Raw genomic sequence first — 25,979 nt, 5'->3', positions numbered from 1 at the left:
TCTTGACTTACTGACAAATCAATCATCAGAAAAAAACTACATCCAGGTTTGTTCTGTTGTTCTTTTTTTTTCTTTATTAATTACATCAGTAAATTAAGTCTTTGATTTTTAGAGTGCTTCCGTAAACAGCTTCTGAGAAAATAGCTCTTGGTAGTTTTTGTTTCTTTTATTTATTTTTTTAACCCTGTAAAGCTCACTAGCTTAAAAACTTGACAAATTTTGAATGTCTTGGAATGAAGATCTCTTTCAAACCCTTTCATCAAATCCAAAAAACACTTTTGATACTTTTTATGCTAATTATGAAGGTCGAATGATTTGGTTAGTCTTTGTCAGATTAAGATGCAAATATATTGACATCAATATCCATGACAAAAAACAGCTTATTTACTCAAATTTGATCCACACATTTTTAACGTGGTATAACTGTATAAGAAAGAATTAATTACCAAATTTTGCCTTATACAGCAAGTAGTTATTTATATTATTTTTTAAAAAGAAGTGCGTAAAGTGTTGAAAATTAGAAAAAACTCTCACCAAGTGTTTTTGAGATTTCTTGGTAGCAGCCATTTTTGAAATAACCAGGAACAGCATTTTACTGCCCCTACTGGAATAATGATGAACTACAGGGCAGAAACATGCACCAAGTTAAATACAACGGGTTTTAAAGGGAAAGTTGGGATCATGCTAATGAGATAGAGATCTCAGAAATGCATGTATTAAATATGATACCAATGGTTATCTAGGGTTAAACTAAGACAATGCTGCAATCTTAGTAGCAGATCAAGAAAAAAATACACGTTTTTAATGTAAAATGACAGAAATTGCTTAAACTACTGTAAAAATGTTGAGCTTTGAGTCTTTTTGGTAGGTGAAACCTTCGCCTCCTTTTCCTGTTTGATTCCCACACATCAGAATTCCTCCCTCGTTCCCCGAACAGCATTCCGGCAGCCATCTGCTGCAGGTAAGACACAAACTGCTCATAAGTGTGTCACATCACCTCCCTTCAAAAGAAGCTGCGGACATCCACGCTCCATTTCATGCGTGGAGATGGCGAGCTGACCCAGTTCGTTTTTTTGATCTTAAAGAAGGAAAGATGAAATGACCACAGTGACTTTGACAGAGGTCGGCGGCACAATCAGCCAGATCAAAGCGCGCACCATTCAATCGGATCTGTGACTGCGCAGACATCTATCACAGGGAGAGCGGTTAAAAAGAGTCATGGGACTGACACTGACAAGCGCCACTGTGCCGCCAATAACAGGCGTCTGCGGTAAAGAGGCTCAGAACAGATTGGCAGCTTTAGAACTTCCCCCTTTGCTTCTTAAAAGGCCAGTAATGAAAAGATGTGTTGCCATGAGGCCACCAAAGTAGGTGACGCTGTGATCCAGCCTTGGGTTCAACTGACACGCACCACATGTGAGGAATTCCGGCCAATTAATCTTCTGGAATCAAAAGAATCTTTAATCATTTTTTTGTTACAAAAAAAAGAAGGCATGGCAAATGAATGTCATGTCACCTAAAAAGAAAGGGACTTTTTTGACAAAAACATTCAGAAAAGTGCTTCAACACTCATTTCTGAATTCATTTTATTTTCTTTATCTACGTGAATGGCAATCTTGACACTTTTAGCGCACAGATTTATAAAATATTCACACTAAAAATCAGTCAAAACCTTAGTGTGCGCATGTTCAAAGCACAGTTGGAGAAGGATTTAAGACATTTTAGGTATAAAGCGGGCAGCGGAGAGGTAAAACGCAGCTTCCAGGCTGCAAACAAATGACAGTCGTATCCCCCTTTCAGTTGTGTTATCGAAAAAAAGCAAACACACGCTTAAAGGGTGTACAATGAGATCTTTATGAAAGCCATTAAGACACTACTGTTTTATTTTCTTTTCCATTATGTGCAAGGTACAAGTTCATGGCTGAAATTACAATATAAACACTGGATGTGCGCATCTTTGATGAAATTATCAGGGTTTACAGATCCTGTAGGGCACGTCCACCTCCAGAATCACTTCACGTAGCAGGCGGTGGAGGGAAGAGGGTCAAAGGTCAGCTGTCTCACACATCCTACAACATCTTCCTCTTCTCGAACTCCTGCGGAGAAAAATGCCCAGAGAGAACCGGCGTGAGAGGACAGCCCAACTTTTAATCCCGTGAGCTGGATGTGCTTTGCAGGACTCCCACCCGCCAAACAATGCGGCACATGCGTGTCAGCGCAGCGCATAAAAACAGCTCACTCCGACGTGACTGATGAGGCAGATAGGGGTGTAAAGATCTGATTTATGTTGGCTCAACGCTTGCCGTGTTTATCTGCGCGGTCCAAGCATTGGAGACTTGAAATGAGGAAGCGTTATTCTAGCCATTAGAACAAGGATGTTGCTATTTACATATTCAATTTGGAGAATATCACACAAATCGCAGGATGATAGAATACATCGTTCCCTGAGAATTCATTCTTTTTTTTCTATTCTGGGAGTAACTTTATGCAAATGCCATTTATCAGGACCGGAGCACATGTTGGTTCCTCTGTAGCGTGTGGATATCTAAAGGTCTACTGCCACCCTGAGGAGGAGAAGGGCCTTGGAATTAAAAATCAAAATGCAACACAATTTATTGAAGGACAACATTTATTTAGGACAACATTTAGAATAAAATAGACTCTTGTGGCCTGGTTTACCGCATTCCTGCTTTAGAGTTTGGAACGGAGCGCGACAGGGTTAAGTGGATCGGCTATAAACGTGCGCTAAAACAGGGAGGTTTAAAGAGATGCGAGCGCTGACGAGAAGAAAGGAGACGGGCTGTGTTTGTGACAAAAACAGACGGCGTGCTTTGATGTGTGGATCACAACCAGGCAGTAACTCAAGGGTACTCGACAGGAATCATAACTCCGAGGTACAACTGCGGAGCAGTTTGTAATGAACGGGGCAGGAAAACAGACGGCGGCAAGAGTCGAGAACAAAACGAGAGGTAAAAAGCAGAGGTTGCCACTCAAAAGTGATGGGAGAGACTGAGACAGAAGAGCTGATGGAAGCGTGGCGTGAAAGAAAGCAGGCAAAACAACTGCAAACAAGCAGCGATGAGAGCTCCGATACAGGGGGGGCATCGTAGGCATGCTGGGAGCATGTCTTTTAGAAGAAACCATTTTGTTTAGTTTGACCTTTACAGCTGGAAGGAAAGATTATAAGATGATTGAAATTTTGGATTTTGGATGAATGCTTTCTTTTTCTCTAAAGAAAAATGTAAAAACTTTGTTGATTTGTCCGTGTAACATTTGCAAAAATACTCCAGATAACTTCAGTTCCACCAAAATAAGAGTATTTTCTTTGCTGTCTTCAGTCCACTGACTGTAAAGAAGAACTGGAACGAGTGAGTATGACATCACCTCTGGCTCCAAGGAAATGAAGTCACTTCATTCACCACAGACACCACCATATTGGAGCCAGGCAATGTCAGTAAGCAGTGATTGGCACAAATTGGTCTGAGTCATCACTTCTATGTCAACCACTCTCGCCAATCAGGAGTGAGCTTCTTAGAAGGCCACACCCCAAACACTTGAAAGAGGGCTTCACGAAATCTGTCGATGGTCTCAAATGTTTTTGAGGCATCTGATTGGTCAGCTTATAACTTGAACAACTTGAACTATAGAAAAACTATATTAAAAAAATAGGATCAGCAAGAAGATGTACTTCCTACTTTGAACACGAGGGGGGAGGGATTAATCAGTCCAGTTCTCATATACAGTCCAATATACAGACAACGCATATACAGACTTTCATATTAAAATGCAGAGACGACCCAGTTCCAGTTGTTTTTATGTAGTGTGATAAAACTTTTGAAAGTAAAACACTATTTATGGTCTGATCATCAATAAAAAAGGATTTTCTAAGTAAACAAAGGACACAGATTTAGGATTAAAGCCTTATTTTTCTCTTAAAAGGGAAATGCCCTTATTTCAAAAGGTTCAAAACCAAAAATACAGAAAGAAGAGAAAAGAGAAGAGAAAAAAAATATACGTGTTTATTAGCAGTTAAAAAAAATTACATAGGTATGTTTAACTCAAAGAGGTTTAAGCCATTCCTGTTTTCTTCTATATTCAAAACTGTTCTAAACCAAAACAAAAAAGGAAAGTGAGCAAACAATAGCTTCATGAAAAAACAAAAAAACTCCTTTTCTTCTTTTTGGATTAGACTTGAAAGGAAGAAGCGTGCAAATTTACCCCCCCTGGTCTGGAGGGGGATATATATATTCGCATATGCTGCATCCAGGCTCAGGGGATTAAACTTGAAAACTCTGTGCTACAGAGGAATTTTCTGACAAGATAGAAGGCGTGAACTGGTTGCTACTGGATCTTTCTTTCCCTCATCCCCCTTATTTAAACGTTTCCTGCCTATAACAAACACTCGGGTTTGCCTCTCCTCCGCGCCAATGGCTTCCAGGTACGAGGCTGAAACGCATTTCCAATAAAGACGCTGCTATCGTTTTGCAGGATTCCAACTCCGGGTTTTTTTAATGTTCTTTTTTTTTTTTTTGCTCCCTTAAAGCCTTAAATCAAACAACAGGAAACTATGTGAAGCAGAAAAATGACCTGCCACATTTGACCTGGAATGAACTATCTGGAAATAAAGGGGTCAAAGTTCCACTTCCATCATCATTTGTTCTATTATAAAAGCGTCCCAGTGGTCTTTTCATTAGGATGATGTCGTTTTTAGCCAAAATTTAAAAAACTGTCGTTTTCTAGATCATAGTTTCTGCAGAGCGGTGGGAGTTGTGGGCGGGACTCTTGGCGCAGAGTGAGCCTACCACTACTTCCCATCATCCACTAGCTTCCAGCCCCTCACGCCACCAAGCTAGCATTAGCGGTGCAACTAAAATGGTGAGCAATTTTGGAGCTATCCAGCCGTACAGTTTGGAGTCAGATACCAGCTTGGACGAGGAAAACGGAGACGTTTATAGATTTTTTTGTCTGGAAGTGGATGCATCAGAATGAAGCAGAAAAAGGAGCTTGTTGCCCCTCCGATTGTAGTTTGTAAATTCAATCTTATTCAAACGTAATTTTTTCATCAGGTTCTTAATCACAACAAATTGAATAAAGAAACAAACAATTTTAAGCTGAATTTTCCTAATAAATGTCTCCCATCATCAGAGAAAAGTCATAAGAATATGTTAAAAACTCCATTTACATTGGAGTGGGTCTTTAAAGGGCCTGTATCATGCTTTTCTTAAGCCTTTCACAGTAAACTACCGGTATATCCAAATATATGATAATATATTACTAAGAATAAATTATTCATGATATATGAGTTTTCTTCATTATCTCTTTTCCTACCGGGAAATAAAACGCCATGAACTCTGAGGTACCGCCTTTCCCTCCTTGTGGGTGCCACCCATTTTATATCATAAAGGAGCTTGGCCATTATTAGAGACCGGCAACCGCTGGCTCTGCAGAGAAAGTGGCTGTTTGGCTGTGTCCGAATTCCCACCCTAACCCCTATATAGTGCACTATATTCCAAAATTAAGTGCCCTAGAAATTTCCCAGAGGTCTCTGCGAAAATCCAGTGTGAATCGGTGTTCACTAGATCGGCGAATAAGGACCACAATGCATTGCGTCGGAACAATTTTTGCCAAAAAAATGTATTTTAATGTATTCATTTCTAATAAGCCACCAGCGTTTTTATCTTCAGAAGACAGAGGACTCATAAATAATCATCGTAAAACGCTCATATCAATAAGATTTTAACTTCATGAAATCGATGACATCATATCCACCGTTTAAAAAAAAAGTAGTGAGCATGGTGCCTGAGTTTCTTTTAAAATTTAGGGCACTACATATACTACTACGTAAACGATATCGTTTTTTAGTAGTTAGGGGTTAGGGTGGGTTTTCGGACAAAACAGTCAGCGCAGATTCTTCCTGGAAGAGGCTGTTCTCACTGGTCTACATCAGCTCGTTTTGTGAGGGGCTGGTGCTCGGAGCGCAGGTTTTCAGAAGAATGCCAATCAAAATACTGATCAAAATACCGCTTTGTGGATGTTTACAGGGAGGAATGAACATTATAATACACCTAAAAGCTCAAAAAGTTGATTTTGCATGATATGGGTCCTTTAAAGCATCAGCAGAAACAAGAAGCTGTTAGTATTTTTAGGGAAAAATTGCTGCTAATACAAAACGTCGATACTACAGGGTGATCTTGTGCCACTAACGTTAGGTCTTCTCTGCAGGTTTCACCTGTACAGGTGAGAGTGTTTTCTGATCAGAAGATACAGATGTGGACTCAAACACCTAAGCAGCCCAGAGAGCGGAGGAGGAGGAGGAGTTGTTGTTTCTGGCCACACCCAAAGCGGTCGGTACATATAATTATTTCAATTAGAGCGGTCAATGAGATTAACAGAGATGTATGAACACAACATGGTGCAAAATGAGCAATCACACAGCACGTTTTTCATCATTACACATAATGATTAGGAATTAAACTCTAGGAAAAAAGAAATGTAAATCTATATCTGTGTGCAGTAGTGCCAGCAGTGGTAATGAAAGTATAGGATGATGAATGGCCGTAATCCATGCTTTCACTTTTTATACATCTTGTTAACTGGGGCCCCTCTTAAGATAAAGTGAAATAAAGAAGCAGTTGCACCAACGCAGCAGCTGTCAACGCATTTCTGCTCCGTCTTTTTCAGTGGCACATTCAAAAAAAAAATAAAAAAAAAAGGTTCAGGCTTTGGACCCAACACACTCTCTGACACTAGAGCCTAAAGGTCAAAGGAGTAATCTGATTTAATCTCAATAACTGAGTAATCAATTTTGACAGTAGAATTGTGGAAAAGTTTACTTATGAACCTTTTTATCGTCCGATATAATCAGCTGTTGATGTGAAAATGTGGATTTTGTTTCATTCTGAGGCACTAAAAAGCCCAGAAAACTGACTATATTCTGTGGAATTGAGCTGGAATAGGTCGTAGCATCTTCTACTTTACAACTGTGCATGTAAAACTTTCAACATAAAGTTCAAATAGTCTTTTTTTGTTTATTTTGCTGTAATGAAACAGCAAAAAAAACTGCTTGGGGGATATTTCCAGACGTAGACTGTATTGATGTTATCACAACACGCCGCTTCTGTTCCTCCTGCGCCTTTCTCCCGTTGCCAACATGGTTGCTCTTTCAGAGTAAGCCAGCCTTTAGGTTTTAGTCAACTGAATAAATCTGCTTCGGTTAAAAAGTCTCCAGCGCAGAAAATGATGTGATCTGAGGACAGATTGGTCAGTTTGTGCCAGGATGTCTTTGTGATTATAATCATTATCATTTGGGCTCAAAGTTTGGGAGAAAAAAAGTTCTGGTTTCTAAAACTCGTGTTTTTTAAGCTGCAACCAAGAAAAGCAGGGTTAAATTAGATCAATGTTTTTTATCAGGTATATACAAAAACGTCTCATCTTTTTGCCAAATTCAAATCTATAAGGCAAAATATTAAAAATATGTTTCGTTTTAGTCAAGTGTCATGATCGTGGGAATCTAAACTACAGGGGTAAGATTTCAAAATGAAATGTATGTTCTTAGACAAAGTTGCAAAAAACCATCAATAACACAAAATTTTGTTTTACGTTTAAAATTTCTGTTGTGAATACAATTCATTTTATATAAAGAAGTGGGCAGTTTATCATAGTGACTGTTATAAAAATTAAAACAGTAAGATCAAAATGAGCAAGCTTTTTTTCTGGCATTTTTTGCTTAAATTTGGCAAAAGTTGTTTTATTTTAGTTTTCTCTTCAATCCCTCACTGTGGTGTAATAGTATTATTATTCCTGAATCTACATTGTCTTGTTTGTGACGTCACTGCTGCAACATGACAGTGTTTTATTATTTATTGTAACCGACAATCTACAATAACAAATTATTAAAAAATAAACTATTGCTAGAAAATACAAAGTCATTTATTAAAAAACATGTAAACTGTTTATCGGTGCCCAATTGTTCCCCATTGCAGAACAATGGAGTTTTATCTTTAGTGGTAGTCGGCATGAATGCGCACTTTGCTGAATTGATGTTTTGTGACTCGACATATGTGCCCGTGACCCTGTGTTGTGTTTTTGACGGTAATTTAACAGGGGAAATTTGGTCTTCAAATCAAAAGAGAGTCAGCCAAACACAAAACCAAATGTGTTCATTTTGACACTAACCGGCAGCTCGGCCCGTACTAAACCCTCACCTTGTACATGGTGCTGCCCAGTTGAGCCGGGGACATGCTGACGACAACTCCGGCAGACTGAAGGGCGGCGATCTTCTCTTTGGCTCCGCCCTTCCCACCGGCGATGATGGCGCCGGCATGGCCCATCCTACGGCCAGGAGGAGCCGTCAGCCCCGCAATGAAGGACACCACGGGCTTTGCCTTAGCACCCTGTATCATAAAATTACACATTAAGAAAAGAATAAAATAAAATAAAATAAAATGTACTCTTTTGGGGGAAAAGTGATTTAATTATATTGCAAAACAGCGTCTTAAGAATAAGGGCAAAACAATGGGATGATGCAGGCAGTTGTGATTAAAAAAAAAAAAAAAAAAAAAAATGAATTTGTTTTTTTCACCAGCATTTTATTCATTCATTAGACACAAAGCACCTCGTGTCCTCCCATTAGAGGCTTCCATGATAACAGGCTTGTCTAACCAGTCATCTCTGTCTAAGCCAGCATTATGAAAACAAAGGGTCAATCAAGCTATTTAATTGCATGGGCTGCTGGATGACCAGATAGAGGCTCAGGCTGCTGTCATTTCCCATCATCTCACTCCTGAAATGGTAATTAGTCATGCAGCCAGTGATTAGCTTAGCGCCTGTCTGTGCTGCTTGCTCATTGATGGATGCTACGTTCAACAGTTAAGATCATTTCCAAGGTGAAGAGAGCCAATATTTCATCTTCAGCAATAACATCATAACTAGCATAAGGGACAGAGACGCAGAGTGTGTGCTCCAACAGCAGCTAATATTTCTTACTTAGGAATAACAGCGTAATTGCAGAGGACGGCTGTGCATGCAGCTGGCAAGCTGAGTTCGGGTGCCGGCTGCGGCACGTGCGCGCGGGTCTTTCCCAGACGCACGCCCCTGCCACCATCTCCACGCCGAAAACTGAGACGCCTCGCTGGCAGCAACAAGATGGCAGCCAATATGAAAAGCCGGAGATCATCTTTGATGAATAAAAGCAGCTGGACATACATCAGCGAGGCAGACGTTGATGGCCTCTGTTCAAAGTCCATTGCTAATGAGAGCGTAAACAACCACGAAACTAATAGGGGAAAATGGAGATGGAGCACGGTAATAACACTTTCAAAAACTCAACCTATTTTACAAACATCTGTTCTGTATGTGAAGAAATAGTAAGAACAAAGCAAATTAGAGGAAAGAGGCTGCTTCAAAGTCGAAGCACGATCTGAGTGCACAGAACGCCCCTCTTGTGAATCAAGTCTTAAATCTACCTCAAACGAAAAAAAGGTTTAATTACTCTATTAATCGCTGCTTCCCTTGACACTGAGCAACAACTCCTGCAGGGAGGCGATTCATAGTGTTATTGGCTTCACACGTCTTTTTGTCTTCCACTGTTAACAATACAGATTTATTACCTCAATTATGAGAGCAACAATGGACCCCCCCCCCCCCCCCCCCCCATCTCTGTGCACTTCCATGACTGTTGCTCGCTCTTTGGAAAACATTATTTAGTGTTTAAAGTGAGGAAAACAGAAACTCATAATCTGGCAAGGGACTGGCATGTGCTTGAATATGCTATTCTAAGCATTGTGCTTCTACACTGCAGAAGACAATTTAGTAACTTCAGGGTGTAGGATATTTATTTATAAATAAACGAGGGGGCAATAAAGTATTTGGCAGTCACCAAGAGGAACACGTCAACCATGAGAGGCAGAACATAAAAAAATAATCCAGGAAATCACATTGTCTGATTTTTAGCGAATTTATTTATATAACGGTGCAGAAAAGAAAGGGACAGTTAGAAGACAGTCAAAAACAAAAATGTATCTCAGTACTTTGTAATGTAAGAGGTCAAATATTTCCAGTAGGTTTTCACCAGGACTGAACTCAGTGTAGCTATTTTGGTCCATTCCTCCATGCAGATCTTCTCAAGAGCTAATAATGTTTTTTGTTTTGGGATGTTGTTGGTCAACAAAGACTTTCAACAATATCCACAGATTCTCTAATGGAATGAGTTCCAGAGACTGGATAGACTAAACCACAACCTTGAAATATTGTAGCCTCTCTGTTGCCCAAAAAGTTGGGATCATTGTCTGTTGTTTGGCAGATCCTGCTACGTTTTATCCACATTGCTCTCACTATTGAAAGGAGGTTTTTGTCTAAAAATCAAACACTACATGGCCTCATTCATCCTCTTCATTTGTCTTCCCTTTGGGGAAAAGCGGCCCCTAAGCATGATGTCCCCCCCCCCCCCTGCTTCAAAGTGCGTATGGTGCATCTCAAAAGACCCCCTCCCCCCAACATGGCATGTAGTGCTTATACCAGAGTTTTATTTCAGACTAATCTGACCACATGACACTCTCCCAATCCTCCTCTGGATCATCCAGATGGTCTCTGGGAAACTTTAGACAGACCTGTGCATGTGATGTTTTAAGCAGGAGGGCCATTAGAGCACTGCAGGATTACAATCTATGAGGATGTAATTACTAACAGTAACCTTTGTTACTGTAATCCCAGGTCTCTTCAGGTCATTGACCAGTTCCTCGTGTAGTTCTGGTCTGTTTCCTCACCACTCTCAGGATCATTTGTAACACACTAGGTAATATCTTGCATGTATCACTAGGTGGAAGGGAGATTGTCAGTGATCTTTTATTTCTTCCATTTTCTAATAATTGCTCAAACAGTTGATCTCTTTTAACCAAGCTCGATTGTTGCAGATTGGTTCATCCCAGTCTTGTTGTCCCTAATGTTCTCTGACAGCTCTTTGGTAGGGGTCATGGTGGAGAGGTTGCAGTCTGAGTATTTAAAGGTGTGAACAGGTGTATTTTATACAGAGAACTAGTTTAAACCAAAATCTATCAATACAAGTAATAAGTGGAGGATAGAAGAATTTCCTAAAGAAGTAACAAGCCTGTGAGGGACAGAATTCTTGCTTGTTTATAGGAGATAAATACTTATTTTCTACAACATTAAACAAATCAATTCTTTAAAAATCCGACAGTGATTTTCAGGATTTTTTTTTTTGCATTCTGTGTCTCAAAGTTGAAATGTATCGATGATGAAAATTACAGATCTTTTCTTAAGTAGGACAACTTGCAGAAAAAGTGACTAAAAAATGTATTTGCCCCAAAGTGTTTCTGTAGGTATACATACTTGAATATTGGTCATGCGTGGAAGAAGTGAGAAACGTTGTGGTCTACATGTGAAATTTTCACAGATGTATCAAGAATGAACTACCAGTACGTTAAAAACACGGAAGAAATATGAATAAACCACGCAAAGAACACGTAAATCAACGTAGAACATGATCCGCGTGTGATTATTGTGCTGCTTATTTGCAATTTATTAGTAATTCGTGCATCAATCGTGTAACTTGAATGTGATCTATGCGCCATATGGGCGATATCAAGGTTATACATCGGTGGTACATGCGTGAAAAGTTCGTTAGACATCCGTGGAACAGTCGTGGAAAGTCACAAATTTGCGTATGCATCTTGCAAAAATCATCCACAATTACGTAAGATTTATATACTAATTAAGTATAAACTATGCAAAATATGCGAAAACCACTCAAGAATTTTGAACAGCTAAAAACTGAATACAGGTGGAACAGAAAACAAACCAGAGACAGATATAACTCCTGCACAGTCTCCATTAAGAAACTTTACGGAGATAAACTTCATGTTGGACTTAATGGCCATCATAAACAAACGTAAAAAAACTGAAAGAATTTCCTCATTAAAAAAAGCTCCGATAAAAATGAACTTATTATAAAACACTATATAAGTACAGTTATTCACTGCGCCAAGTAATGGGGATTTTTGAACCGTGATGTCGAGAGGAGGTTAAAATCCGGTAGAGAGGAAACAACCGGCTGTGAAATGACAACAGTCAGTCAGCTGTTGGCTGAAAACATCAACGGACATCTGCGCACATCAACGAATATGTGGAAAATGCACTAAAAGTACGTAGTGGCTGTGTGTCTTTTTCCATGTGTTTTCCACATAAGGGCACAACCTCCTAAAAGCAGAAAGCCATGGAAGTAGCTCCAGCTATGTGAGACTAACCTTTATGCCAGCTGAATCCCAATGTATTCAAATGAAGAAAAGTTAAGTTTGACTCAGAGTGAAAACGATGTGTTCTGACATCTTTGTACGGTTCCTGACTATTAAAAATAAGGTCTAAGAGCACTGTTTTATGAACAATTTTCTCCACAATTGACTTTCAACGGGACATCTGCAGATTACTCCCACGCTCTGCTGGGCTTTTTCATGCCAGTGTTCCATTTGAAGTGTCCCTCACTGTCAACACTCCCTGTGATTGGGTGGAGGGTGTTTGTACTTTATTTGTTGTCTGAGAGTAGTTATTCTCCTGAGACGCCAGTAGGAGATTTGCATGCATTAGGGGAGCTGAGGGCAAATCAAATCTATTTCTCAGCTCTACACTGTTTAGCACAAACATTCGCACACATACACACAGCTCCAAAAAACACGCCAAGAAAAATGAACACGGAAGAAGTCATTTGCAACACAGAAAACGTCTTAGCAGATGAAGTCGTGAATGACATGTTCACGGTCTCTTGGCTTGAGGAGCTAATCTCCAGGCTTCTGGAGTGGGGCAAGACGAGAAACTGTTGACTTCGCCAGTATGACCTGGGAATCACACCTTCGTTCCATCTGTCATTCTTTAACCTGATCACATACATCACACGGAGAACTAAGAGAGAACGCCAGAGGCTGCAATCTAAAAGAAAGAACGCACTGACAGCTTCCCTATGTTATCACTTCTGATGATTTCCTGTGTTCACTGGAGCAAAGGCAAGATGAAAGGGCATTACTAAGTGTTCATTAAAAAAAAGAACAAAAAAAGCTATACATTTTTCATACCAGCACACACATCTGTTGATGTGAGTTGCCGTAGAAAAAAAAACTACTACTAAGAAGGTGAGGAGAAATCAAAGGCAGGTTTTTGGCTTACAGAGTTGTGCTGTTTCAAATACTCAGCCGCGTTTTCCTCTGCATTCCCTCCGATCTCTCCGATAAGGATGATTCCCTCCGTCTTTGGATCTTGCAGAAACACCTCCAGACAGTCTATGAAGTTCGTCCCATTAAAGGGATCGCCGCCAATACCTAACAGGAGGAAAAAAAACACCTAAGCACCCCCAAATGTTCTCTGTAAACGATAGAAAACCCTCTACATTTGACAAAAGAAGCAGTTTTGTGCAAATGGGATCTGGTAGCATTCTCAAAATGTACCTCAGGAACATAAAGCAGGTTCATTGCAGCTTAGGATGAACTTAATATCAATTTAGTTAACCTATAAATCCTGAGAAATTGGTTTTAGACAACCTTTTGAACCAAATCTAAGGTGTTTATTCCAAACTAAACAAAAGGCTTCACATCGGAGGCACTGTTCTCCAGGAATTGTGAACATTTTTTAGTGTTGGTTCTATTTTCCACCACACCTTTACCATAATGAGACAGCTTAAACAAAACTGTGTCATTGGCATTTTAGGAACAATGCGTTAAAATCTACAACCCTACAAAAAGTACCTCTTTTGTGTACAACAGTTTGTCAGTCATAATAAGTCATAAGTCATAGGGATCAAAAGCCACCTAAATGTCTGCTAATACCACTGGCAAAACGCAAAAGATGAAGAAAATAGATTAGGAGAATAATCATCTAGCAGAATCATATTACCAGCACTAAAGATTAGCAATCTTAAATATTGCATTAACTGTAATTTGCACAAGCCCAAAGGGCATTCCAAAACCCACTGAAGTCTCAAAGAGGCTCACCAATAAAGGCCCTTAATGAACTTTACAATATTTAATACAGTTGCAAGACTGGCTTTATTAACTCTGACTGGAGGATACTCCTTAATTAAATGTTGAAATAATAATGAAGCCAAGTTGTTTTTCATTCAATTCATGTGTCCAACAGAGACGTTACCAAAGTATTTTTGGCAACATCCTGAAATGATACAATCCAGTAAATGTTTCTGACTAAAGTTAGCCAAACGTAAGATCCTAACATTTAGGTGTAAGCTAATTTTGATGCTAGTTATACTTAATGAAAGGTTTAAAAAGGGACAAAATTTGTCCAAAACCCACAAAAAACAAAAAATGTGAGTATAGGATAAAAATGTCCACATTGGCTCTTTGGTAAATATAATTCATAAAAATGTAAAGGTTGCATTTTGTAATTTTCAGAATATTTTAGCTGAATATTTGGCTACATTGGTATGAATTTGATTTGTTGATTTAAGTCTGGTCTAGTAAGCCCGATACTTTTGGTGAGAAATAACATTTTAAACTTGTAAAGACGCTATGGAAGGATGTTTTTGAGTGTGAGAACCAATGGACTTGTGTCCTGTTCCCAAAGGATATTTTTGCACCAGGCAGCAGTGGGTGCAGTTTATTTTTTTCTAAACACTGAAACTTACTAATGATTTAACAAAAGACTGAAAAAGGAAATGGGTTTGTAACAGAACTGCTTCTTAAATATAGAAGTGTTTTCATTTACCATAAGTCTGCTGAGAGAAAAGGGGAACAATAACATTCTTTTAGATTTACTTGAAACAAAAAAAAAATGAACACAAGTATCTTAATAGTGTTTTGTAAGTTTTTAAATCAAGAAATCTGAGTTTTCCTGAATCTCTAAAAAGCCATAATTTATTGGTAAAAGAAATGATTTTAAATTACTACTCTCTGTGAGACAGACGCAAACACTAAATCTGATTGAAACATTTTTAAAAACCAAAAATGCTGTTGATGTTCTGCAATGGAATGTAAATATGCTTGGTCTCAACTGTAAGCTAATGTATACAGCAATTGTCATGTGCATTATGACAAAATGAAAAAGCCTAACATCATAGGTTCATTGGTTACCCTAAACTGTCCCTAGGTGTGAGTGTGAATGGGTGTGTGATATGTGTGACAGACTGGCGACCTGTCCAGGGCGTCCCCTGCCTTCGCCCACAAGTGGCTGGGATAGGCTCCAGCAGCCCCATGACCCCGAAAGGTTCAAAACGGAAGAAGATGAATGTATGAATGAATGAATGAAAAAGCCTAACAAGAGACTGCAGAAAAGCAGTTATGAAGTGTTTTAATGGCTTTAATTGCTGCAAACTTAGATAATTATCTTCAGTGGAGATTTGAAACCATTCAGCAAAGGTCAAGTTCATCTCGTTAAAAGCTCCATTTATCCAAGTAAATAATATCCTTACAGAAAGCGTTGTAGGAAAAAAAAGTGAAACAAGCTTTAGTGGCAGTATTAAAAAAAAAGTCAGTTATAATTACAGCGAGGCTTACAACGTTTACCCTAAAGATTGTTTATTATGCTTTACTCGATCATAAAGAAGAAAAAACAACATTAGAGTAGGAAATAGTGGAAAAATCTACTTACATCTTAGTCACCTTTCCACTGATATTATCGTAACAAGTTTAAAAGTTTTGTGCAAATCAGCTTAGTATTATTAATCCTATATTCAGTATAGATCCGTATATTGGCCTAATCCAGTTCTGAAATGGTGCAGGACAAACATCATTGCTGTAGGTGTACATAGGATCCAAGGCATTTTATCCCTGATGACATCAGAAAAGGTTTCAAATAAAGCCTCCTCCTAATATGATGTAGTGTGTGTGGTCAGAGGCATTCTGCTAATACCCCCCATCAGCAGTCTGTGAAGTCAGAAATTATATTTACATTTATGCCAGAAGTTTCTTCAAGGGGGTTTCTGGATTTCAAAAGGAATTTGTTTCAACTGTGATGTGCTGTTTTTGAATGGATGATGTCATGAGGCCTTACCCACACAGAGCGACTGGCCCAGGCCCACTTGTGTAGTTTGGTGCACAGCTTCATACGTCAAAGTGCCCGATCTAGAAACAATGCCTGGAATGGGGAGCGTGAAGCATGGCATAAACGTACTATCCATGTAAACAAGTGCAAACAGATTCATTAAGACTGATATTACCAAATGTTCATCACATATCCTTTTTTTTTTAAAACATCCCAGCAGAAAAGATGCTGTAAAGGTTCAATGGCAGCAACAATCAGCTCATCGCGTTATCCACAGCAGGAGTCATTGGAAAAACTGCCAACTTCTATAGAAAAAGTTTCTACTTTTTTTCTAATGTTGCCCAAGTTTTGTCCACATTTACAGAGGTAAGTGAATGAACAAGCATGATACAAAGAAGCAGAAAGCAATAATGATCCAATCTCTCCAGACGTTCTTTTTTAGGTTACGTTAAGTGTTATCAAGCTGGGCACAGAGCTGAGGATGAACAATAAGGTAACATTTAGATTTTAGCTTTAGCTACTGAAATACAAACTCAGAGATGCTAGAAGGAGGAAAACCTGGGTCTCCATTGACCAGATTCATAAAATTCCAGAATTGTCCTTAAAGTAAAGAGTTCAAGGAAGATAACTCTGTCTCTCTCTCTTTAAATCACTCATCTATTTACTGTTTCGTGTTAGACACAGTGATGTATTTACCAACTGATGTATTTACTAAATATTAAAAGAGAAATTGGTTCATAGAAGGAATGTTTTTGAGGTCAAGAACAAACTGCAAAATGAAATGGAATGAAAAATCCTGTTTTTTTATAGAATCTCTATAAAGGGCCGCTTTTCTTTTTCAAATTTTGTTCGCATAGCAAATTTTGATCATGCTGAATTTTTTTTCTTTTATGGAAACTGGATTTTCATTTTAGAAAAGAAAAAAAGGAAAGGCAGACTTCTCACCGATGCGTCCTTTTTTGTGAATGTGCCCTGGCATGATGCCAATCTTGCATTCCCCAGGCTGAAAAAAAGAGGAAATGGTTTAAATTAAAAAGAAAGAACATTTCCTCTGACAGTATTACTGCTGCTTCCAATTAACAGGGTCCTCCACAGAGAAGCAACTGTCATGAAGATTTGGTATAAATCTGAGAAAGCACTGTAACCAGTTAGGAGCCTAATGCCCCCGAGTTTGCAGGGGGGAGAGGACATCCAGCTCTAATATACATCATCCAAGTTCAAAAATCTATCATCTTTTTTTATTGGATGTCATGTTGCTGTTTGCAAGTGAAAATTCTTTTCTTTATCATAATCCTTTTTCTTTTTTCTTTAGTTGCAGCAAAATGCGTAGCAGGAAAAACAACAAGTTGAGGCAGAAATATCTCACTTTACCTGAATGTCATGTCATTATATTTTCATCAAATTTCTGTCTTTTGCTCTTTAACTAATTAAAGGGAAAAAGTGACACACACACACACACACACCCCCACACACACACACAAAAGATGAACACGTGAGTACTGTGTGTGGATGCAGGGTGCTTACGTTGATCACTCCGGGGCAGTTGGGGCCCACCAGGCGGGTGGTGTTCTGGCGCAGCAGTTTGTGTTTGACTCTCACCATGTCCTGCTGGGGGATACCCTCGGTGATGCACACAGCCAGAGGGATCTCTGCGTCGATGGCCTCGATGATGGCTGCTGCCGCAAACGGGGGAGGGACATAGATGACAGTGGCATCTGCCCCTGTGCCCTCCTTCGCCTGCAGCCAGGAACACAATGACTGAGTGATGTTTGGAAACAGTCACCCCCAATGTTTCTGGGAAGAATGCAGCGTAAATCTCTGAACGTGAAGGAGCACCAAAGGATGAGACGTACCTCTTTGACCGAGTTAAAAACCGGAAGGCCGAGGTGCGTCTTGCCGCCCTTACCGGGTGAAACGCCTCCAACTAACTTGGACCCATAATCAAGAGCCTGCTGACTGTGAAACGTGCCCTGTGTGGAGGGAGGGAACAGAAATCAGCCAGATCGAAAGCAGCGGCTCTGGCAATCCAGGCTGCAAAACTAAAGAGGACTTTGAGTAATCTGCTGGTAAGATGGAGACAATTCAGAGTTTTATAGATCAGAGAATTTAGGAATTAAAGGACTTTACTGCTTTTGGAGGATGAAAAGGTGTTCCAAAAAATTGTATTTTATTTCATTTAAGAAAAAAGACACCAAAATAATTAATTTCCCTTCCATCGACTTTATAGGAAGTGAAATAAGTAGAGTGACTTGCTTTAATCTGGCTTGCAGAAAAGTGCAGCTTCTGACTGACAATAACTGATAGAAACAGTTAGTTGGAGGTGAGAATTTTATATTTACTTTCAGAAAAAGCATTATTGTGCACTAAAGACCCGTTTGAGTCATCTTGTGTTTCATGTGCTTGAGTCTTTCCAAAGCACTTCCTCTGGACACTGCCAACATTTTAGCCATTGACCTTTTAATTATTGTACTTGAGAATTTTGTAAGAAATGTGTTGCTTTCTGTGTTAAGCCAATCAACAAAAGCCTTCAGTTCACACATTGAAGGAGCTTCTAATGGATGGAGCTGAAAAAACGGTCATTAGCACCAGCTTGCAAAGATAAAACGACTTTTTCTTCCTTTTTTCACTTGTGTTTCTTAATATGCAACAATTGAATACACAGAAAATTGTATTTTTGCATCTAAATAAAGGTTAAACTATTTAAAAACGCAGAAAGAAAAAAAAAATCAAGAAAAACTTTGTAATCTCAAGTTTGGCTTGAATTCAAATTACACTGACAGTAACTTTTTTGTAACCTTTACTAAACCTGGTAAAATAAAAGATGACGTTACTGCAAACGAACTTAAGAACAAACATTAAACCTCTGAGAAAAGAGAAGGAGTTTCATATGATCTCAATATCAACCCTCTGACACCAGAGAAACCACTTCTGCCCCAAAAATTCCCTCAAATTAAGAGATTGTGTTAGCTGAAAATAAAGTCAGGTATCAACGGGTCAAATAAAGTAACAATTAAAACAAATACCTAAAAATTAACATCAAATGGCACAAATGAATAAAAGAGTAAAAAGTATCTGAGGTGCTGTTTTTCAGTCAAATATGGATTTATGGATTTACTTTTTATGGAAACATAGTTGGCATTATTAAAAGGACTGAGTCATGTTTTCTGACAGTTTGGATGAAACTAAATAAAAAGGAGAAAAGCCTCCCAGCTTGTTTGGAACATTACTTTTCTTTGTGACGTGAGAAAAAGCATCAAACTGATCCCAGCCCTCTTTGTCAGACACATTAACTGGAAAGTGACAAACGTCTGATAGAGAAAATGTTGTCACTTTAACAAATGAATGGAGCCATTAAAAGCTGCCTATAGCCTGGGCTGAGAAGGACGGCAGCCAACTCTCACTACTGACTCTTCTCGTGATAATTACCTTCAAGGCCCATTGGAAATGAAAATGACGCAGAATCAGAGAGTTTAGGAATTCAAAGACTTGTTTTAGAGGATGAAATGATGTGAATGAATCAGTTTAGCAAAAAAAAAAAAAAGAAAAACTTTGGTTTGCAGCCGGTATGCTCCATGATTACGTCGTGACTCAGTTATTAGCGAAGATGCTAAGACAACGAGGAGTACAAATTAAAAGAACGAATACAAGATCCGAACAAAAAAAAGAAAAGAAAAAAGGATAACAAGCCAATTAGAAGGAACCAGAAGCTATGAATCAGCATTTTCCTCCACAGTTTTAACGAGCTTCTTCACCCTGCTAACGCGGCGGATTTTACCACTTCTTATTATCGCGAACGTTGGGACAATCATTTGGAAAAATGGCTCACTTATCGAGCCGGGAGGACACCGAACTGTGCGCTGGATAGCACCTGCTTCATTGCTCATCTATTTCTAATTACCAGAGTGTTCATTGGAACTATATTTAATAGCCTCATGCTGGAAGCTGAGAAATGAAATGTGAGCACAGACACAAGCGGAATGTCAATTTGCTAAATCCCCGCTTGTTGAACACACTTTGCCCCATTCAGAGGGGAACCCCTGCATTTCTTTTAGCTCAGATAATCAATGAATGAGAGATGTTAAAGGTCATAATAAAAACAGTACAACAAATGTAAAGCCTTATAATAAATCCAGAAACGTCTCTAGCCCAGACGCCGGGTTCGCCTATGCCTCCCGGCGCCGGGGGGCCCCCTGCCCCTTCTGCGCCTGGCTGGGTGGGTGGGCGGTCCCTTTCTCCCCCCTTCCTGGACTGCTTGGGTCCTGTTGCTGGGGGTGCTCCTGGCTTGGGGGTCTCTCCGCCCCTCTCCTGGTCTGGCTGAGAAGGATCTGGTTCCCCTTATGATCACACGGTTCACTTTGGCAGCATGCATGTATCTCCACCACCACGTGCAAACTACCACACTGCTCCCTGTCTGCTTCATCCCTCCTCCTAACCCACAGTGTGTTGATGGACTGATATTCTCAGCTTCAGATTTTCACCTTTGATGTAATATTTGTCTTTCCAGCAGATCTGGTATAATTGTTACAGCTTAAAATAATAATTGATTCAAATCAGCACTTGTCTACCCCACTTTCTCCACCTCTCTTCCTTTTATTCTCTTTCACCCCCCCCCCCACACACACACACACACACTCTCTTCCCCTCTCCCTCCCCACACACACTAAATGTAACAATTAAATAAAAATTTTAAAAATAATAAAAAAACAAAAAGGGGTTTATACAAATTTACACTCTGGTTTTTTGTAATAATAAAACCTGTCCAACACAAAAGGCCTTCAGCTGTAATATGTTTGCTCAGTTGTTGGACAGAACAAGTTATGAAGAAGAAAAAAGCCCGACTGATGAAAATGGTGTTTTTGGTGTTTTTAACATGTTTGTGTGGCATTTTTCTGATGATGGAGGACATTTAGATAAATAAATAAAATTAAGCTCAAATTTACATTTCTGGGTAATCAAATCAGTAGCAGATGGATAAACGCTGTTGGAAGAGAGCTTATTTGTGAGGTAGAAAATATTCTGTGAGCTCTCAGTAATGGGGAAGGGAAGGGGGGTGGGGGTTGCTCTGCTCCCACAATTCAGAGGCGAATTTCTAATGAACGACTGCCCCTCTGCAGAAAATACACTCAGGTTTTTTGATTTTGGCGCTAAAAACAGCATCCTCATAATGAAATGACCACTGGGAACGGTTCTACAATAGATCAAAAGAGGATCTATTTTTTGAGTTTTAACCAAAATTGTACTGACTGCAGTTATTCCATAAAAAAACTTTAAAAAGATGTTTTCTTTCCTTTCCTGCTTCATTTGTGCTTGTTAGCTTTGTTTGTTTGTTTGTTTTAGGAAGCCATTGGCAAAGCATCCAGCAAACAATAAGAAGCTGCAAACGTCAAACTAATGAAAGGCCTAATGCAGCATGTGATGAATAGTGGGTTCTCCTCTAAAAGTTAAATGGAAACAAAAATGTAAGCAAAAGAGGAATGAATGCAGCTTGAGGTGTTGCATAGTTGCTCACATGGAAGCAGTATGAAAAAAAGTCTGACCTTTACACACCACTACAGGAGTTCATGGTTCACCATCTATGTTACATATTTGCTGTTAAACTGAGATAATCTAAGCAAACAAAGGCACATCTGACAAAATCAAGCTGTTTGTGCCCTTTTTCTGCTGTAATTTCTGCCATGGGGAGAATTGATTACATCTATTTTTCCAAAGAAAATGTGTTATAAAGTGTTCTGATTGGCCGTTTTCTTTTTATTATATTTTTTTTTTATTATATTTTATATTCTTTTTATCATATTCTATTTGGTTGTGGACAAAAAAAGAGATAGTTTTGATAATGAAAATAGTGCATAGTAATAAAATTGTACTGAAAATAAAAGTTTTGTTTCAAATACCAAAAAGAGGTTTATATAAATATGTACCTTATGTACTTTTAAACTAAACAACCCTGGTAACAACACATCCAGTCAATCACAGAAGGCTCAGTTTCTATCTATTTGCTCAGCATCTGGTCAGGATAACATAGAAAAATTTAAAAATAATAATAATAATAAAATAAAACACCATTGCACCATTCTAGAATAAAACCAAAAAAAGTTTGCGTTTAGTCATACAAGAAAAGAAGAACATATCTGAGATTTCCCATGACAAAAGCTAAATAATTGAACGTGAAACAAACCTGCTTCCCTGTGAAACCCTGACAGATGACCTTTGTGTCCTTGGAGATGTAGAGGTTCTTTCTGGATCCTGTATAGCAGTGTCTGACTCCACTCTGCTGCACTAATGGACGGATGGAGTGAGACACACAACAACACAGGGAAGAAACTGCTGTCAGACATCAACACAAAGCCTAAAATTACTGTCAAGAAATCAGGAGCTTGCATGATGCAAAAACATTTACCACGTCCAATTTAAACATGAGGAGAAGCAGATATGGAAAATGGGAGGCATTTCACCTCGGAGGTTCGTCTTTGCGTAGTGAAAGGTGAAATGTTTGATGGCACTCCTAATTTCAGGATTCCTTCAAGATCATCATCAGTAGGGTCCAAAATCCCTAGTGGTTTGACAGCAATTTCCTTTACTGTTGCTAAGCAACACTGTCAGCTTATCTCAAACCTTCATCAAAACTTTTAACTAAAAACATGAGCAAAACAAAAATACGTTGACTATGTAGATGTCAAAACTGTCGATAGTTTGACATGTACTGAGCAGCTGTCTTACACTGTAAACAACATGCTATAAATAATATTTAAAAAAGAAAAGATAAGTTTAGAAGCAGGGCGTGCATTCATTGTATGGACAATCTTTGTTTCTAGGGGCTCTAGGCAGATCTTTACAACCTTAACATTTACAGAATGTTTGCACAACATCAGATTAGACAGATTACTATGATATAAGATTTTGTTTCAACACCAAACCAGTTTTCTACATTTTGACTGTGTTCATGTGTATCAAAACCCCATACTAACATGTATTGCTGTGTCTGTGTGGGTAGAATTTGTGTCAATGACCAGAAAAGAAGTTAACAGAAAAAGAAACATCAATTAATCATTTTTGATCATTACTGAGCTTTAAAAAGGCCAAAGTTTTGCAGCTTGAAGTTTGGAAATGTCATCTGCAGCTTTGGGAATTTGTGGTGGCCTTTTCTTTCCCGTCCGTCCTGACATTTTGGGAAGTAATTTGAAAACATTTAAAAAGCAAATAAATTTGTTGAGGCCAAAAAGTTTTCGGGTGACATGTCACTGATTTTTGAAACTGAATGGCACAAGCCACAGCGGGCTTAAACAGATGACATTGTTTTAAAGCCAATGCAAAAATGGTTTTAAGCAACAAAACACTAAATATGTATAAACAGTATATAAAAATTTTTAAAATGGATTTTCAAATAAAATAAAAAATTACTTCACTTTGAACAACAACAGATACAGAGACATTCAGTGTGAATATCAGCGGAAAAAGCAAGTAGAAACAAAGTACCACCTGCTTGCTAAATGAATGAACTTTGACCTCTCATGCTTAAGATACCGACGTCACTGGGCAAAGTTCATTGTACCTACACTAGCTGAATGTTGAAGTGCTGTTATAGTGGGGGGAAAAGAACAACAAATATCTGCTATTAAGTGTGTCAACAACTGTCAACAACATCGTAAACACTTCATTATAATAATGCAGACTGGATGAAAACTGATAGAACTGCTAACTAATAATACATCAGTCATGCTAAATAACCCTGCCTGTTTCATTCATGAAACAGGTCAAGGTCAACACCAACAGCTGCGTTGTATGAGTAAAGGTATGGGACTGTTCTCGTTAGCAAAAAAGTTAGCTAGGTGACTTAGTGGCTAGCTGTCAGTGAGCTCCCGTACAGTCCAATCCGGTTGAAGCGGTCGAAGTGCTAATGTGGCTAAGTAGCATCGACAGTTTGAGACTCTTGTCTAAAAAAGTCCACAGAGAAGGTAAAAACGGAGAGCTTTAAGTACGCATATGTTACAAAAAGCTGCGGTTAATCATTTCAAACGATTAGAATTGCAGCGTATATAAATACTTACAAAGCAGCTTGGCAAACAACCTGCTATGAGACATCTTCGGTCATTCAGCAATGACACCAGGGTCTAAGGACCTCACACTAAATGCAGCTGACCACAGATATCCCTGTAAAATATGCGAGTTTTAACAATATCTAATCAAAAAGAGGTTTTACATTGCATTATATATTAAGATATTCTTTTCAAGCCGATAAATGATTTATGTTTGTCTATAAATAGAATAATAAGATAAAATTGCTTTTGTTTTATTTTTTTTAATACAGGCGCAGATCAGGGGCCTCGGCACCCTCTGAGTTCTGAAGTCGATTGTTCAGTTTGGAGACAGAACGGCCACTAGATGGCGCCCTTAATCTGTCAAAGTAGGCTACTTCTTTGATCACATCTGCAAATGATAAAAAAAGCACTTTTTAATATTAAATAGCCAGAAGTTTTCAACCTCTTAGATTTTACTACATTTAATGATAATAAAGACAAACCCCGATTTGCTTTAGGGATATCTACATTATTCAGGTATTTAGCTGCAGATCCTCATGTATCAAAATTTTGAAAAGCTTGCAATCAGTAAGCGATTTAGAAGTACTTAAAGTTTGCAATTACTTTTAAAACAATGTGACATTGACTTTTGAACACGTTTCAATTTCCTTTTGTAAAAAGAATTACTGCAACTTTGACTTGATTAGTGATGATTCTCCTCTAGTACTTTACAACTGAATTTATTGCAGTTATTTGTGACTGTATGGGATTTTATTTATTTCATTTTATTTACTTTTCCACATGGTGAGGGAGTCCACAACATCTGAGCTAGGTGGCCCTGTCTGGGGCCTCTGCTGGTCACCAGTGTCCGCCTTGAGTGCCTGGATCGGCTGGGCTGCTGCGCTGTCTGCAGCTGGCTGTGGGGTGTGGGGTGCCGGGCCTCCTGCCTTTGCTGGAGCATTCAATGTGATAAAGGTACACTCTAAGAAGCACACATTCATTCACCTGCTTATTCACTTTTGCAAAAATATTGGCATGCAATGTTTTTAACACCCCTCTCCAATAATGTTGGACATGCAAATCTTGTGTGTACCTGTCTGTGTGAATAACTCAATTTCAGTCAGTGCACCCTGTGAGATACACTAGTAACATGTAAATAGTTGTGTGCATACAATTTGTTGGTGTGTGATGGTGTGTATGTGAGAACTAAGTCATGCAATTTACTCATGACTCTTGTGTTATGACTCTGTATTATCAAACTGCTCCCCCCACTATCTCCCTCATCTTAAGCCTTTATCCCCCATCTCTAACATCCTACTCTTTTTCTGCATATAAACATAATTATTCTAAATAAAGCTTTTACTCAAATACAATACTTTTTCTACAAATTTACACTTTGTCATTCTGAAGATCCATAAACCCCTGTTGTAACAGTAAAATCTGTCCAACAAAACAGGCTTTCAGCTCTTAAGTGTTTGCTCAACTGTTGGACAGAACAAGTTAAAAGTAATACTAAATAAATTATAACAACTTATTTGATTTATCTCTTGCCATTTAACTATTACTGACTTATGTGATACTATTTTGCTTTCACCTTTACTTTGAAACAGTCTCTCTTTGTTTTTAATTTTTTTTTTAATTTTTTAATTGCCTCCTAGTCCTCAAACTTAGCTGGATTTGTTTATCAGCTCCTCATTTGCATTGACCTGGTAAAAGTGCAGCCTATGGAGAATCAACTTTTTTCCCCTTTTCAATACTCTTGCAATTTCACTTTATTTGTATTGAATATACTTAAAATCTATCTTGTGGCCTACATATAAAAACGTCTCTAATATTTTGATATTCTATTGGACATTAATGTTTTTATCTTTGACTGTTACAACCGAAACATCAGGTCCTTTATTTAAAAGCGTTTATGTTTTAAAACGTGAAAGCTCATAGGAACATTCCACAATTCTTTTTTTATTTACA

The 25,979-nt window shown here is 38.6% G+C and overlaps 1 protein-coding gene across 1 annotated transcript; it reads right to left on the bottom strand.

Moving 5' to 3' along the window:
• Positions 1-1,830: 1,830 nt before the first annotated feature.
• Positions 1,831-24,184, bottom strand: LOC101158169 (succinate-CoA ligase GDP/ADP-forming subunit alph). The gene is made up of 9 exons (XM_004065870.4): positions 24,039-24,184; positions 22,169-22,269; positions 17,847-17,963; positions 17,518-17,730; positions 16,939-16,996; positions 16,003-16,086; positions 13,171-13,322; positions 8,205-8,393; positions 1,831-2,096 (listed from the first exon to the last, which is right to left on the bottom strand). The coding sequence occupies exons 1-9, from the start codon at positions 24,070-24,072 to the stop codon at positions 2,070-2,072; spliced, it is 975 nt and encodes a 324-aa protein (XP_004065918.1). The 5' UTR covers positions 24,073-24,184; the 3' UTR covers positions 1,831-2,069.
• Positions 24,185-25,979: the final 1,795 nt, after the last annotated feature.

Source organism: Oryzias latipes (assembly GCF_053564925.1).
Source record: "Oryzias latipes strain Hd-rR chromosome 1 unlocalized genomic scaffold, Olatipes_Hd-rR_3.1 chr1_Y".
In the NCBI taxonomy this organism is placed as follows: Eukaryota; Metazoa; Chordata; class Actinopteri; order Beloniformes; family Adrianichthyidae; genus Oryzias; species Oryzias latipes.
This window is presented reverse-complemented; position numbering and strand designations above follow the sequence as displayed.

What these genes read in the sequence shown, in the direction of transcription:
- LOC101158169 (XM_004065870.4), bottom strand. Translation starts at nt 24,072, where the DNA reads ATGTCTCATAGCAGGTTGTTTGCCAAGCTGCTTT. An exon ending in AGGGTTTCACAGGGAAGCAG is followed by an intron (nt 17,964 to 22,168) that starts GTTTGTTTCACG and finishes CCCTCCACACAG; the next exon opens with GGCACGTTTCACAGTCAGCA. An exon ending in TGGGCAGCACCATGTACAAG is followed by an intron (nt 2,097 to 8,204) that starts GTGAGGGTTTAG and finishes TTTTCTCCGCAG; the next exon opens with GAGTTCGAGAAGAGGAAGAT.